The sequence below is a fragment of the Salmo salar genome, chromosome 15, assembly GCF_965601325.2.
Source record: "Salmo salar chromosome 15, fSalSal1, whole genome shotgun sequence".
NCBI lineage: Eukaryota > Metazoa > Chordata > Actinopteri > Salmoniformes > Salmonidae > Salmo > Salmo salar.
Window position 1 is genome coordinate 22,893,328 of NC_138305.1, and position 15,211 is coordinate 22,908,538.

At 43.8% G+C, this 15,211-nt stretch overlaps 1 protein-coding gene across 2 annotated transcripts in view; it reads right to left on the bottom strand.

The window, feature by feature from the left end:
• Positions 1–206: 206 nt before the first annotated feature.
• The window catches only part of LOC106571015 (sorting nexin-17), a 65,895-nt gene continuing 50,890 nt past the window's right edge, over positions 207–15,211 (bottom strand). For both annotated transcript variants that reach the window (XM_045695522.2, XM_045695520.2), the window contains 7 exons: positions 13,868–13,960; positions 12,795–12,998; positions 5,743–5,922; positions 5,551–5,628; positions 5,106–5,180; positions 4,503–4,544; positions 207–4,125 (listed from right to left, as the gene is read on the bottom strand). In XM_045695522.2, coding sequence (XP_045551478.1) covers positions 4,024–4,125; positions 4,503–4,544; positions 5,106–5,180; positions 5,551–5,628; positions 5,743–5,922; positions 12,795–12,998; positions 13,868–13,960 — 774 coding nt within the window. In that variant the 3' untranslated portion in view covers positions 207–4,023. The remainder of the gene's footprint in view (positions 4,126–4,502; positions 4,545–5,105; positions 5,181–5,550; positions 5,629–5,742; positions 5,923–12,794; positions 12,999–13,867; positions 13,961–15,211) is intronic.

Consider the following 15,211-nt stretch of genomic DNA (forward strand, 5'->3'; position numbering starts at 1 on the left):
TTACGCTTATTGGTCCTTCTGACTGAAGGAACCAGAGACATTTCCCCATCACTGACACAGGAGGGCATCATTCTCTCAAGTCTGAACTAGCCCGTGATTCAAATCAAAAGGCCTATTGTCGACAAGCTCATTGTACTTGGTGGGGGATTGCATTCGTGTTAAAGTAATTGGCACCAACATTCCAGGCTAATAACAAACACTGACACTTGTTGCTAATTTGGCAACTATACATTTTATTTATGTTCTTTAACAGTAATAATACAGCAATGAAAACACACTTGTCCTGATAGGCTTCATATTGATACTCAAGGGTGTATTATAATACTGCTCTGGTCAAAAGTAGTGCTCCATTTGGGACCCAAAAGATCTTAGCCGCTAACGCGAGAAACATTTAAATGTTTGTGTCCCAAATGGCATCATGTGCACTACTTTTTACCAGGGCAAATGGCATCATATCCCCTATCTAGTGCACTACTTTCTACCAGGCCCCATAGGTGCTCTGGTCGAAGTAGTGCACTAGATAGGGTGCCATTTAGGAAATGATCGAACATACATCCATTCCAGCTGACCTAGAAGAGCACAGTCAATAGGTTTGCATTCATGTGGTTGAGATAGCATTTAATTCAGCAGCCTGGTCCTCCCAGATCTGTATAGCTCAATGACCATAGGGTTTGGACCAGGCTATGTTCCTGTAGCTTCCTCTGTCAACTTTCACTAGTCTGTTACCACAAGTCAACAAGAGGAAAACGCCTGGTGGTTATGTTGACGCTTACAAATGGGAATTACTGTGGAATGGTTAACAAAATGGTGGAAATACTTTTTTTTTTTTTAATTCCTACAGACTAATCTCTGTTTTATTCACCTTCATCACAATCCTCTTCTCTGAGATGATTGCCACATTGAAATTTACCAAATGAACGCAACACAATTTTCCACAAACCTTTGTTCTTCAAAATAAGACAAATCAGAAGTGAGATTTGTAAACACTTTTCATTTAACTAATTTCCCCCAACAAGTCTGTAAACAATGATAAATGTACTTTATTTTTATACAGTTTAGAATAGGTTTGATTACAATAAATCAGAGCCATGTGTTTAGAAAGTCCGGCCATTGAGGGTGACACTACAACATTCATACTAGAACCCCATTAACATGACACTACAACATTCTATAGCAGCCATGTTAGAGCCCCATTAACATGACACTACAACATTCTATAACAGCCATGTTAGAACCCCATTAACATGACACTACAACATTCTATAGCAGCCATGTTAGAACCCCATTAACATGACACTACAACATTCTATAGCAACCATGTTAGAACCCCATTAACATGACTCTATAGCAACCATGTTAGAACCCCATTAACATGACACTACAACATTCTATAGCAACCATGTTAGAACCCCATTAACACTACAACATTCTATAGCAGCCATGTTAGAACCCTATTAACATGACACTACAACATTCTATAACAGCCATGTTAGAACCCCATTAACACTACAACATTCTATAACAGCCATGTTAGAATCCCATTAACATGACACTACAACATTCTATAACAGCCATGTTAGAACCCCATTAACATGACACTACAACATTCTATAGCAGCCATGTTAGAACCCTATTAACATGACACTACAACATTCTATAACAGCCATGTTAGAACCCCATTAACATGACACTACAACATTCTATAGCAGCCATGTTAGAACCCCATTAACATGACACTACAACATTCTATAGCAGCCATGTTAGAACCCCATTAACATGACACTACAACATTCTATAGCAGCCATGTTAGAACCCCATTAACATTACATGGGGAATATTTATACAATGCTATGTACCTGAATGTCTAGAATCAGAACAATATAAAACATTATAATATTTGGCCTAAGTCTCTAAATATATGGCTCTGTAATAAACTATGGATGATACAGTTATTATTAGTAAATGTTCACAATGATTTTTCTTATACAAAGTGACGTCATACCATGTTTTTTTTTTTAAATGTTATTTTGTGCAAAATGCTTTAGTAAACTATAATTTTGGCTTTTATGAGGCAAATTTTTTTTGGCTGAAACAAAAAAGGGAAAGTTTCCAAGGGAGTTTCACAACCCCCTTGGAAATATTCTATGGCTGAGTCCCAAAAGGCACCCTATTCCCTATACCGCTGGTCAAACCTCTAGGCAAAAGTAGTGCACTATATAGGGAATAGGGTGCCTTTTGAGACTAAGCCCCATGACGTTTTTTCGTGCTCCACATTACTTAATAAATATCCGTCGTCCATCTGTATTGCCACATTCAAGTACTAGTCAGAACAAGGAAACTCTGAAATGTCCGACTTGCTAACTGGTTGAACGCAGCTGGTGTATAACTACAACCAAGTCAGTCATTTCAGAGTTTCCTAATTCCCACTAGTACGCGAACGCGGCATAATACTGTGCAAAATGATTGGTTCGGGAAGTGCAAGCTAAGGCTGATACATGGTTGGTAAGTTGACCAAAGGCAACCCAACACTGGATTTTGGTGGACTAGAGGCAACAGGCAAAATTAAGGGCGTTAAATTATAAATCTTACAGGAAATGAGCATTGTAGTCAACAACCTATGTAGTCTAACATTCCCACTAATCTTCACTACAACAGCGCTGGTGTGAGTAATAGGGGAGAAAAATAACAAATGTACCCTTCAAAATACGTTCCTGAAAAACACTTTTTTGGCAAATTTGAACAGTTATATTGTGTGTGTAAGTAATATCACTAAGCAGTAACTCCAAATGAATAACACATTTCATTATCACTGTGTTAAAGCCTTTCTGCCTGACTTCTGTCTCGTCTTGGTTTGTCAAAAGGAAGAAGACCCCATCTGAAGAAGACATAGCTCTGAGTGAGATCTGACACCCCTTCTTTTTTTTTACAAAATCAGCTATCTGGTTTGTACCTTGGATTTCTGATGTGACAGAATAAACACACTAAAAGAAAACACAAAAATTACACACTTAGAATGACACTGTGATGAAGACGAGGCTCCTTTTCGACCTACGGAATGTCCTCATTTTTTACAGAAGAACGTAAATCTATGAAGACTGCTACATAGTCTAGAAGTTCAAAACATCCATTGTCCACTCATGGATAATTATGCTTATTATAATAACACGTTCAAAAATGACATTTGCAATGTCCTCGTTTAAACCACTTTCACCTTAAGACTGCAGTTTGAGATTTTTTTTCCCCTCTAAATATTATTGACATTTATTAAGAACATAAGAGAAACAATGAGTTGATTGATGAACAAGAGGATGGGCAGTGAAAATCATTAGATTTGTCTGTAAAAAACATTTGTACAGGCAAGTCTGATTAGGTTTAGCCAAAGTCAGTTATTTCTTATGGAGCATGGCTCGTGTCTGTGTTTGCACTTCTACAATGCAGAAAACCACTCGTCTGTAGCTCAAACCTTTAACAATAAAAATACCTATTTTACCAGAAAGAAATAATACGAATTATAGTACAGAGTCATGGGTTCTCTTAAAGGGGTACACACAAATTAACCATCATGAGTAAAGAACTATGAAAAACAGTTCAAATTAACCCTATTTAAAATCTATAAAACACATTTGTCACAGAAAATAGATGATTTGCAGTACGTTGCAGGTCATTACCACTAAAACAAATCAATAGGGATATTTTAGGTGTGCCAAATATATATAGATTTTTTAAAGTGTGCCACGGTTCAAATAAAGGTTGGGAAAACACTGAGATAGATGGCAGTTTTGGCTGTGTCGCCAAATGGCCAACAGGACTCTGCTCAAAAGTACCATACTGTGAAAGTAAACAGAGTGTCATTTGGGATGCAGCCTTTTATGAAGAGGATGAAAGGAGAACATATGGTTGGTAGCAGACCCTCAGGAAGGGCTACAACCAGAAACCACACGACAAAACTCATTTCTGCCTGGCTCAGCTCGGCTTGGAATCTTTGCGGGTCGCGTTAGTCAGGGGGAGGAAGGGGGTTGAATATTACAGGTCATCGTCCCCGATCCCCTCAAAGGCGTAGTTGCCATGGAAATCGTTGCCGCCGACGTCGCTGGTCCCTCTGAGTGACACAGAGCTCAGCTTGGTCTGAGAGGAGATATGGAGAGAGAGAGAGAAGAGCAGCAGACACCTAAAGCAGACTTTATACATATCCTCTGATTCACTGATAATGACGATTCTGATTCACTGTTAATGACGATTCTGATTCACTGTTAATGACGATTCTGATTCACTGTTAATGACGATTCTGATTCATTGTTAAATGACGATTCTGATTTCTGATTCACTGTTAATGACGATTCTGATTCACTGTTAATGACGATTCTGATTCACTGTTAATGACGATTCTGATTCATTGTTAAATGACGATTCTGATTCATTGTTAAATGACGATTCTATATGTGATTTTTGGACTCAACATTCAACCCAAGGCTTTTGGAGATCAAAGCATAAGCGTTACTCACTGAGAGTTTGACTATCTGTTCTCGGTCTGGGTCAGGAGAGTCCTGCAGAGGACAAGACGGAAAAACAATGTCAAACATCTCAAAACGTCTTTTATTTTAACAGGGAAGACATATTGCATATTTTATTTCTGCTTCCCGTGACTGTGTTTTTGTATTTTTACACACACACACACACACACACACACACACACACACACACACACACACACACAAAAAATGGTCATCTGTATAGATACCTACATTAAAATATAAAAACAGTCGTCACTGGAAGCACAAATCACCCAGAAAAACAGTTACATTCCTCCACAAATAAGTCCTCAATCAATACTCTAAACTGCCTGAGTGACACCAGAATATCAAGACGAAATGTATTGTGAATGTTCCAATACAGAACATTAAAAACACCCGATCCTTCCACTTCAAACAGCCAACTGTTAGCCTGGGTTCCAGTCTGTTTAGCTATAATTCCACTTCTTGTCAAGCCAAATGTTTGGTATGACACGGAGTACAAGGAGTGGAATGTTAGCACAAAACAGGTTCCGAATTTCAAGCTAACAAAATGCCTATTTTCTGATCGAAGCCCAGTGCAGTTCCGTGTCTCACCAGTAGAGGGGGGGATTTCACAGCTTGCTGACTTTCAGACCGGTGGAGGGAGCCGTTGGGACGTCTCCGCAGCATCTGCCAGAGATAACACACACACAGGAAAATGACACACACACACACACACACACACACACACACACACACACACACACACACACACACAAAAATGACACAGACAGACAGACAGACAGAGACAGACACACATAGGAAAATGACACACACACACACACACACACACACACACACACACACAGGAAAATGACACAGACAGAGACAGACAGAGACAGACAGACACACACAGAGACAGACACACACAGAGACAGACACACACACACAGAGACAGACACACACACACAGAGACAGACACACACAGAGACAGACACACACACACAGAGACAGACACACACACACAGAGACAGACACGCAGAGAGACAGACACGCAGACCTTCTTGATGCTGCCTCCTGACTTCTTGACCATCAGCTCATCAACCATCGACTGTAGACAGATGCTCATCATGATTGCCTGAAGACACAAACCAGGGATTTAGATACAAGACACACAAAAACAGTAACTCTAGAGAGACACTGGAGGTCACAAACTCTCCGTGACCCCCCCCCCCCCAGACTGACCCCTGACCTGTGGGCTGGTGATGGTGACCCACTGGAGACGGTCTTTGCTCATCAGATACTCGAAGGCCAGCTCCAACTTCACCTCACACTGGGCTGAGGAGCAGGGGGAGGTGGAGGCTGTTCCGTTGGCTACTGGGACCTGTTGTAGAGGGGGGGGGGAGGCTGTTCCGTTGGCTACTGGGACCTGCTGTAGAGGGGAGGGAGGGGGTTACTATGGCTGGCATCATCATCATCATCATCATCATCATCGTCTCCTGCATCTTCCACTCCCTGCTGCCCCACAGTCATCATCATCTTTCCAACTCCTCATAGAAATGAATGATTCAGTCATCCCTATTGCTTATACGCTCAACGGGATATCAGGCAGTCTGTAGACATGTTGTAACCTGTATCCTCCAAAGCCCCCTTCCTTACCAACCCCTCGTTAGCAGGATGTTATTACCAACCCCTCGTTAGCAGGATGTTATTACCAACCCCTCGTTAGCAGGATGTTATTACCAACCCCTCGTTAGCAGGATGTTATTACCAACCCCTCGTTAGCAGGATGTTATTACCAACCCCTCGTTAGCAGGATGTTATTACCAACCCCTCGTTAGCAGGATGTTATTACCAACCCCTCGTTAGCAGGATGTTATTACCAACCCCTCGTTAGCAGGATGTTATTACCAACCCCTCGTTAGCAGGATGTTATTACCAACCCCTCGTTAGCAGGATGTTATTACCAACCCCTCGTTAGCAGGATGTTATTACCAACCCCTCGTTAGCAGGATGTTATTACCAACCCCTCGTTAGCAGGATGTTATTACCAACCCCTCGTTAGCAGGATGTTATTACCAACCCCTCGTTAGCAGGATGTTATTACCAACCCCTCGTTAGCAGGATGTTATTACCAACCCCTCGTTAGCAGGATGTTATTACCAACCCCTCGTTAGCAGGATGTTATTACCAACCCCTCGTTAGCAGGATGTTCTGCCCAGCCTCCCTTGAGGCAGACACAGGGCCTCTCAATAGCAGTCTGTTTGTACAGTGCCTCTCCAAGGGTCCTCTAGTCTGCTGTTGGTCAGTTGGGACAGCAATTATTATTTATTTGTAATTATTAGATGAGACTTTAATTTTGCCCTTACTGCTATTAGCCTATGGAAACACATTGAATAACATTCATATATGGCAAAACAGATATGTACAAGTATGTTTTGAAGTGTCTGTCCTACACAGATCTCTGGATTTTTATTAATACTTTCTTTTTACCCCATATTTAAGTCCTTTTTTTTGTTGTCGTCACTAAAGTACTTCCATAGGCTTGTGGGCGTTCTAGAGGAAAACAACTTGTTTGTGTGCAGCTCAAACCGGTTGGCTGTTACACACAGAAGTTGACAGATCGGCGGTTCCAAGTTCAGACAAGTCCCGTGATGCTGGTGGGTTTCATGAGGAAAATAACGGAGAACACCATCGTGTTTCTGAGAGTCTCGTCTTTCCACAGAGGGGTGGTCATTGGGATGTGCATCATTTCAAGGCCATTCGATACCGATCTAGATAACATAGGCTCCGATACGACACAGGGAATGATAAAGTTTTAGTTTGAAACGATTCACTGCAATTCGGTTTTATCAAAGGAACGAATCGATTCGGGTGCGATATGATTATTTTCCATTCTACAATTAAACTCTACTGCTGACTGAGCTTGACTTCTGTGTGTTGTGTGTGTATATATATATATATATATATGGTCCCCTGTGGCTTAGTTGGTAGAGCATGGTGTTTGCAACGCCAGAGTTGTGGGTTCGATTCCCACGGGGGACCAGTTTGGGAGGAATATATTTTTTTTTAATATAAATGTATGCACTCACTACTGTAAGTCGCTCTGGATAAGAGCGTCTGCTAAATGACTAAAATGTAAATGTAAAATGTATGTAGGCTGACAACTCTACTGCTGACTGAGCTGCCTTCTGTGTGGTGTGTAGATTATAATATATATATATATATACACACACACACACACACACACACCTGTATGGTGTATGTAGGCTGAAACTCTACTGCTCTATGTCCTCTACTTACTTCAGTCAGACGGCCATCGTTGAAGACAAAGTCTTAGTCGTAGGTGCCAGGCGCACCGGTTTGTGTCAAGAAATGCAACGCTGTTCGATTTTTCACACTCAACAGTTTCCCGTGTGTATCAAGAACGGTCCACCACCCAAAGGACATTTAGCCAATTTGACACAATTGTGGGAAGCATTGGAGTCAACATGGGCCAGCATCCCCTGTGGAATTCTTCTGAGACTGTTCTGAGGGCAAAACGGGCTGCAATTCAATATTAGGACGGTGTTCCCAATGGTTTGTCTACTCAGTGTATAGCAGAACTTTGGATTTCACCCATCTCCTAATCAAATGGTTTAGACTGTTTGGAAGTTGACGGACTCGGAGTAGAGATCTTTTCACGGGTCCAAAAAGTTAGACCCGAACGGACCCAGGAACAATCAGACCTGGCCCGAATTGACCCAATAATTTTGTTGAAAAATGGGGAACCGGACCCAAACGGACTCGAGAACAATCGAATTGACCACAGGGGGAACTCGACCTAGACCCATCCCGTAACGGGTACGGGTCCAGACCAGATTGGATCTGAGTGACAGAAAAAAGGTTATTAAATCAGCCAGGTTTTTCTTCTGGTTAACAAATAGGTCTTTACATGTTTGCTAGGTCTTCTATAAATAAATAAATTCACCTCATTAGCGTAAAATAAATATGCCATAGGCTATGCAGAGCCACGGTCACTGGAGTCTATCAGCTCTAGTTCCATAGACTAGAGAACCGATGACAATGAGACAGGACCCGACCCGGATCGGAGGGACAAGTTAGAATATCAGACCCGAAACCCAAATCAGGCCCGGGTCAGGTCTCATGAAGTCCTCCAACTCTGAGTGAGCGTCTCTTCTTCTCCCATTCCAACCATGCAGTCTCTTTATTGTTAGCTTATTTTTTACCTTTATTTAACTAGGCAAGTCAGTTAAGAACAAATTCTTATTTACAATGACGGCCTACCAGAGGGCAAAAGGCCTCCTGCGGGGACGGAGGCCTGGGATAAAAAAAATTAAATAATAACATAAAATATAAATATAGGACAAAACACACATCACAACACTACATAAAAGAGACCTAAGACAACAACATAGCAAAGCAGCAACACATTTTTACAAACATTTGAATGCTGAAAGTGACCTGCAGATGTACCAGATCAGGAATAGGCCTACCTCTCATTGGACACAGTGTGCAGTTTGACTAGGCTACTGGTAATGTCTGGTGTTCCTCGGCATTCAAAATGACTTGTAGCTCAATGACTGGCACAACAATAACATACTTAGTTTCCACACTGAAGGAGACGACACAGTGGTCACAAAAGAAAAGGTATTTTCGGAAGGTAGAAAGTAATTTGAGCAAAAACATTTTAGAGAACCGGCTATTGGTAACTTTTGAATCGATTATCTGACCGATGCATGGTACATTTGGATTGGTTTGGTGTCCCGTTGGAATCGAGGACCGATGCATATCGGGTGAAATCGTTACATTCCTTGTGGGCATATTATTTTCTAGCCCAAACCGTTCGGACGGTACTGAAGTTTTTGTGAGAAGACCGATTTTCGGGATGTCTCCTGGTCTGACAAAAACCGCTGTAGCTATGCAACTTTCCACAACTGATGCGGAAGGCTGGCGGATGCGGTGAATTGAGATGCAGCTCAAAGCAAAATAAAAACAGATCTCTAGCTTAAAGCTGAAATGTCACTTTTCTGGGACGACCCGACAAAAATTCACCAAGAAATATGTGTTATGGATCTGTCATTCTTTTTGAAAGAATGTCTAAAAAGCGGTATATCTGTTCTATGAGGGCTATTTCTATGCTTCCCGTTCTTAAATGTCGTTGTTTTGCGTCTTTTACTTTCGGTTTTGTTCACCAGGTTCAAATAGCTGAAAATTTTCAGTTATGGAAAATATATTTCACAGCGGTTTAGAAGATATAATGATTCTCTACACTTGCATGTTTTGTCACAAACTGAAATTAGGTGAACTAGTAGGATTTTAGCAACCAGAAAGTGCCTGAACGATATCTGCATAGTGCTCCAGCTAGCCGCTGGGTTTGGTAGCGGTCCAGCTAGCCGCTGGGTTTGGTAGCGGTCCAGTTAGCCGCTGGGTTTGGTAGCGGTCCAGTTAGCCGCTGGGTTTGGTAGCGGTCCAGCTAGCCGCTGGGTTTGGTAGCGGTCCAGCTAGCCGCTGGGTTTGGTAGCGGTCCAGCTAGCCGCTGGGTTTGGTAGCGGTCCAGTTAGCCGCTGGGTTTGGTAGCGGTCCAGTTAGCCGCTGGGTTTGGTAGCGGTCCAGTTAGCCGCTGGGTTTGGTAGCGGTCCAGTTAGCCGCTGGGTTTGGTAGCGGTCCAGTTAGCCGCTGGGTTTGGTAGCGGTCCAGTTAGCCGCTGGGTTTGGTAGCGGTCCAGTTAGCCGCTGGGTTTGGTAGCGGTCCAGTTAGCCGCTGGGTTTGGTAGCGGTCCAGTTAGCCGCTGGGTTTGGTAGCGGTCCAGTTAGCCGCTGGGTTTAGTAGCGGTCCAGTTAGCCGCTGGGTTTGGTAGCGGTCCAGTTAGCCGCTGGGTTTAGTAGTGGTCCAGTTAGATACTGGTCCATTTACAGGCTTTTGATGGTTAGTTTCAGTCCCAGCTGTCTCTTAGAGGTGCTGTGTTGTACCAAAGACAGAACTGAACAATGTTCCCTGTTAGCATCTGGATGCTACAGCTGCTACAGTTCACCTCTTTAATAGGTCTGTTGTAATACATTGATATGGATTAAAAAAGAAACCCCTGCTATAGTCAGATTAACTCATTATGTTATCAATCTCTATCCCTTCAAGAGAAGTCTACATTTATAGAGGTGTGTGGAGAAGATTGACAGTTAAAACTGCAGTGGTTTTTTATGTCCTCCCCTGCACTGTACCCTAACATGCCTTAGAATTAGCTTCAGCCGTATTATATATATTACAGTAAAGGATTGGGCTCTCTGAGAGGAGGCAGTGGGTCGATAAAGAGATAACACATAGGTGGGAATCTGTGTGTGAGTCAGGGCTATGTATTAGGGTAAGTGGTCTGATGAAAACAATGATGGTGTAGTGCTCAGCAGTTTCCCCAGAGAAGAGGAGAACAGAGGAGAGGAGAACAGAAGAGAACAGAGGAGAGGAGAACAGAGGAGAGGAGAACAAAGGAGAATAGAGGAGAGGAGAACAGAGGAGAGGAGAACAGATGAGAGGAGAACAGATCGAGAGGAGAACAGAGGATAGGAGAACAGAGGATAGGAGAACAGAGGAGAACAGAGGATAGGAGAAAAGAGGAGAAAAGAGGAGAGGAGAAACGAGGAGAACAGAGGACAAAAGAGGAGAGGAGAACAGAGGAGAGGAGAACAGAGGAGAGGAGAACAGAGGACAACAGAGGACAAAAGAGGAGAGGAGAACAGAGGAGAAAAGAGGAGAAGAGGAGAATAGAGGAGAGGAGAACAGAGGAGAGGAGAAAAGAGGAGAACAGAGGAGAGGAGAACAGAAGAGAACAGAGGAGAGGAGAACAGAGGAGAGGAGAACAAAGGAGAATAGAGGAGAGGAGAACAGAGAATAGAGGAGAGGAGAACAGAGAATAGAGGAGAGGAGAACAGAGAATAGAGGAGAGGAGAACAGAGGAGAGGAGAACAAAGGAGAACAGAGAGGAGAACAGAGGAGAAAAGAGGAGAGGAGAACAGAAGAGAACAGAGGAGAGGAGAACAAAGGAGAGGAGAACAAAGGAGAATAGAGGAGAGGAGAACAGTGGAGAACAGAGGATAGGAGAACAGAGGATAGGAGAAAAGAGGAGAGGAGAAAAGAGGAGAACAGAGGAGAACAGAGGACAAAAGAGGAGAGGAGAACAGAGGAGAGGAGAACAGAGGAGAACAGAGGAGAGGAGAACAGAGGAGAAAAGAGGAGAGGAGAACAGAGGAGAGGAGAACAGAGGAGAACAGAGGAGAGGAGAACAGAGGAGAAAAGAGGAGAGGAGAACAGAGGAGAGGAGAACAGAGGAGAACAGAGGAGAGGAGAATAGAGGAGAAAAGAGGAGAGGAGAATAGAGGAGAAAAGAGGAGAGGAGAACAGAGGAGAGGAGAACAGAGGAGAAAAGAGGAGAAGAGAACAGCGGAGAATAGAGGAGAGGAGAACAGAGGAGAGGTGGAGAAAAGAGTGTCTGGCAGGGAATAAAGACATTTACCTGGAACACAGAGTAACCATAGATCAGTGTCTCCTCTAGGAGCACCATCACTATAGTAACCATAGATCAGTGTCTCCTCTAGGAGCACCATCACTATAGTAACCATAGATCAGTGTCTCCTCTAGGAGCACCGTCACCATAGTAACCATAGATCAGTGTCTCCTCTAGGGGCACCGTCACTATAGTAACCATAGATCAGTGTCTCCTCTAGGAGCACCATCACTATAGTAACCATAGATCAGTGTCTCCTCTAGGAGCACCGTCACCATAGTAACCATAGATCAGTGTCTCCTCTAGGAGCACCATCACTATAGTAACCATAGATCAGTGTCTCCTCTAGGAGCACCATCACTATAGTAACCATAGATCAGTGTCTCCTCTAGGAGCACCGTCACCATAGTAACCATAGATCAGTGTCTCCTCTAGGAGCACCATCACTATAGTAACCATAGATCAGTGTCTCCTCTAGGAGCACCATCACTATAGTAACCATAGATCAGTGTCTCCTCTAGGAGCACCATCACTATAGTAACCATAGATCAGTGTCTCCTCTAGGAGCACCATCACTATAGTAACCATAGATCAGTGTCTCCTCTAGGAGCACCGTCACCATAGTAACCATAGATCAGTGTCTCCTCTAGGAGCACCATCACTATAGTAACCATAGATCAGTGTCTCCTCTAGGGGCACCATCACTATAGTAACCATAGATCAGTGTCTCCTCTAGGAGCACCATCACTATAGAGAAGAATAGAATAACTTTATGTTGGGGGGGGGGGGGGGGGGGGGGGGTTACTTACAGAAGACGTGACCCGCCAGCACCGCATGCGAGTGACCTTGAAGCTCCCCTCTTTCATCTGTTCATTGGGCAGCTTGACCTGGAAGTTGAGTTCGTTGTTCCCAGCGGAGACGATTGCGTGACAGCCTTTCTCCGGGAAGTCTGTCACACATGGATCAAATTGGATGTAGCCAAAGTACTTCAGCGTCTGGCATAGCCTAATGAACTGGAGAGAGACGTAGAGAACATGAAGCACTGGAAAATCATTTGAGATATATATATATATATACACACACATATATATACATACACACCACACACACACACACACACACACACACACACACACACACACACAGCAGTATGTGGACAACCCTCCAAATTTGTGGATTCAGCTATTTCAGCCACCCCTGTTGCTGACAGTCAGTCTGTCCTCTGTTGCAACGCTCCCTAATGAGTTCCAAACTGCCTCTGGAAGCAACGTCAGCACAAGAACTGTTCGCCGGGAGCTTCATGAAATGGGTTTCCGTGGCCGAGCAGCCGCACACAAGCCTAAGATCACCATGCGCAATGCCAAGCGTCGACTGGAGTGGTGTAAAGCTCACCGCCATTGGACTCACTGGAAACGCCAGGAGAATGCATGGTGCCAACTGTAAAGTTTGGTGGAGGAGGAATAATGGTCTGGGGCTGTTTTTCATGGTTCGGGCCTCTTAGTTCCAGTGAAGGGAAATCTTAATACTACAGCATACAATGACATTCTAGACGATTCTGTACTTCCAACTTTGTGGCAACAGTTTGGGGAAGGCCCTTTCCTGTTTCAGCATGACAATGCCCCTGTGACATAACAAAGAGTACAAGGTGTGGAATGTTAGCTTCTTCTCCACTAGACAGCTGGCGGACACCGTTACAGCTGGCGGGCGGACACCGTTACAGCTGGCGGGCGGACACCGTTACAGCTGGCGGGCGGACACCGTTACAGCTGGCGGGCGGACACCGTTACAGCTGGCGGGCGGACACCGTTACAGCTGGCGGACACGGTTACAGCTGGCGGACACAGTGTTGCGTTAAAAGGATCAGGACGATGGGCTATCTTACTTCTTTCTTGGAGCCTTTCTCCTGCAGTGATTTGAGCTGTCTGTGTTGGTCCTTGTTAACGAGGATCCAGCCTCTCTCTATGTCAGACACCGTCTAGGGAGAGAAGAGAGACAATCATCTTTCTGCTCTAAACCATTCTTGGAGAGGCTTTACTTAAAACCCGAGAAACACATTTGAATTCTAAGTCCAAAACAAACTATTCCACTGTTGTTTTGTTCAAGTAGAATTAAACACACACATACACACAAGTCAAATGACACACACAAGTTGCACAAAATGGCAAGCGCACACACACAGAGTTGATTCTCTTTCCAAGAAAAGATTGCATTCTTTGGCCCGTAACATTAGCTATGCCCCCACACTGAGTCAACAGCCTGCCAAACACACACACACAGATGGAGCACTGAGTCAACAGCCTGCCAAACACACACACACACACACGGAATGCTGAGCCAGCAGGCAGATTCTAATCAAATCAGCATAAGAAAACAACAGCATGTTGTTGCTGCTGAATGTGTGTGTGTGTGTGTGTGTGTGTGTGTGTGTGTCTGCATAGAGGGCGGGCTCTGTTGCCAATGGCACCCTACTCCCTATATGGTGCAGTAATTTGGACCAGAGGACTATGGGCCATAGTAAAAAGTAGTGCAGTAATTTGTACCAGAGGACTATGGGCCATAGTAAAAAGTATTGCAGTAATTTGGACCAGAGGACTATGGGCCATAGTAAAAAGTAGTGCAGTAATTTGGACCAGAGGACTATGGGCCATAGTAAAAAGTAGTGCAGTAATTTGAGAGTAGGGTGCCATTTGGGGCACAACCATGGGTTGAAGATGCCACACCTCCCTGACAACCTCATTGGATAATGGAAGGGACCAGGGTTGCAGAGGAGGGGTCAGAGTAGGAGGAGGAGAGGAGAAGGGAAGCAGGAAATAACATTACATTTGAAAAATGAGGACAGTAAACTGTTAAAAATATTACTATTAGTGACGAGGTGGGGGTTCTAAAGAAAAAGCCATCTCTCAGACTGGCCAATAAAAAAAAAAAATTAAAGATGGGCAAAAGAACACAGACACTGGACAGAGGAACTCTTGCCTGGAAGGCCAGCATCCCGGAGTCGCCTCTTCACTGTTGACGTTGAGACTGGTGTTTTGTGGGTAATATTTAATGGAGATGCCAGTTGAGGACTTGTAAGGCATCTGTTTCTCAAACTAGACACTAATGTACTTGTCCTCTTGCTCAGTTGTGCACCGGGGCCTCCCACTCCTCTTTCTATTCTGGTTAGAGCTAGTTTGCGCTGTTCTGTGAAGGGAGTATGTGGCGGATGAATCCGAATTAGTTGGGTAAC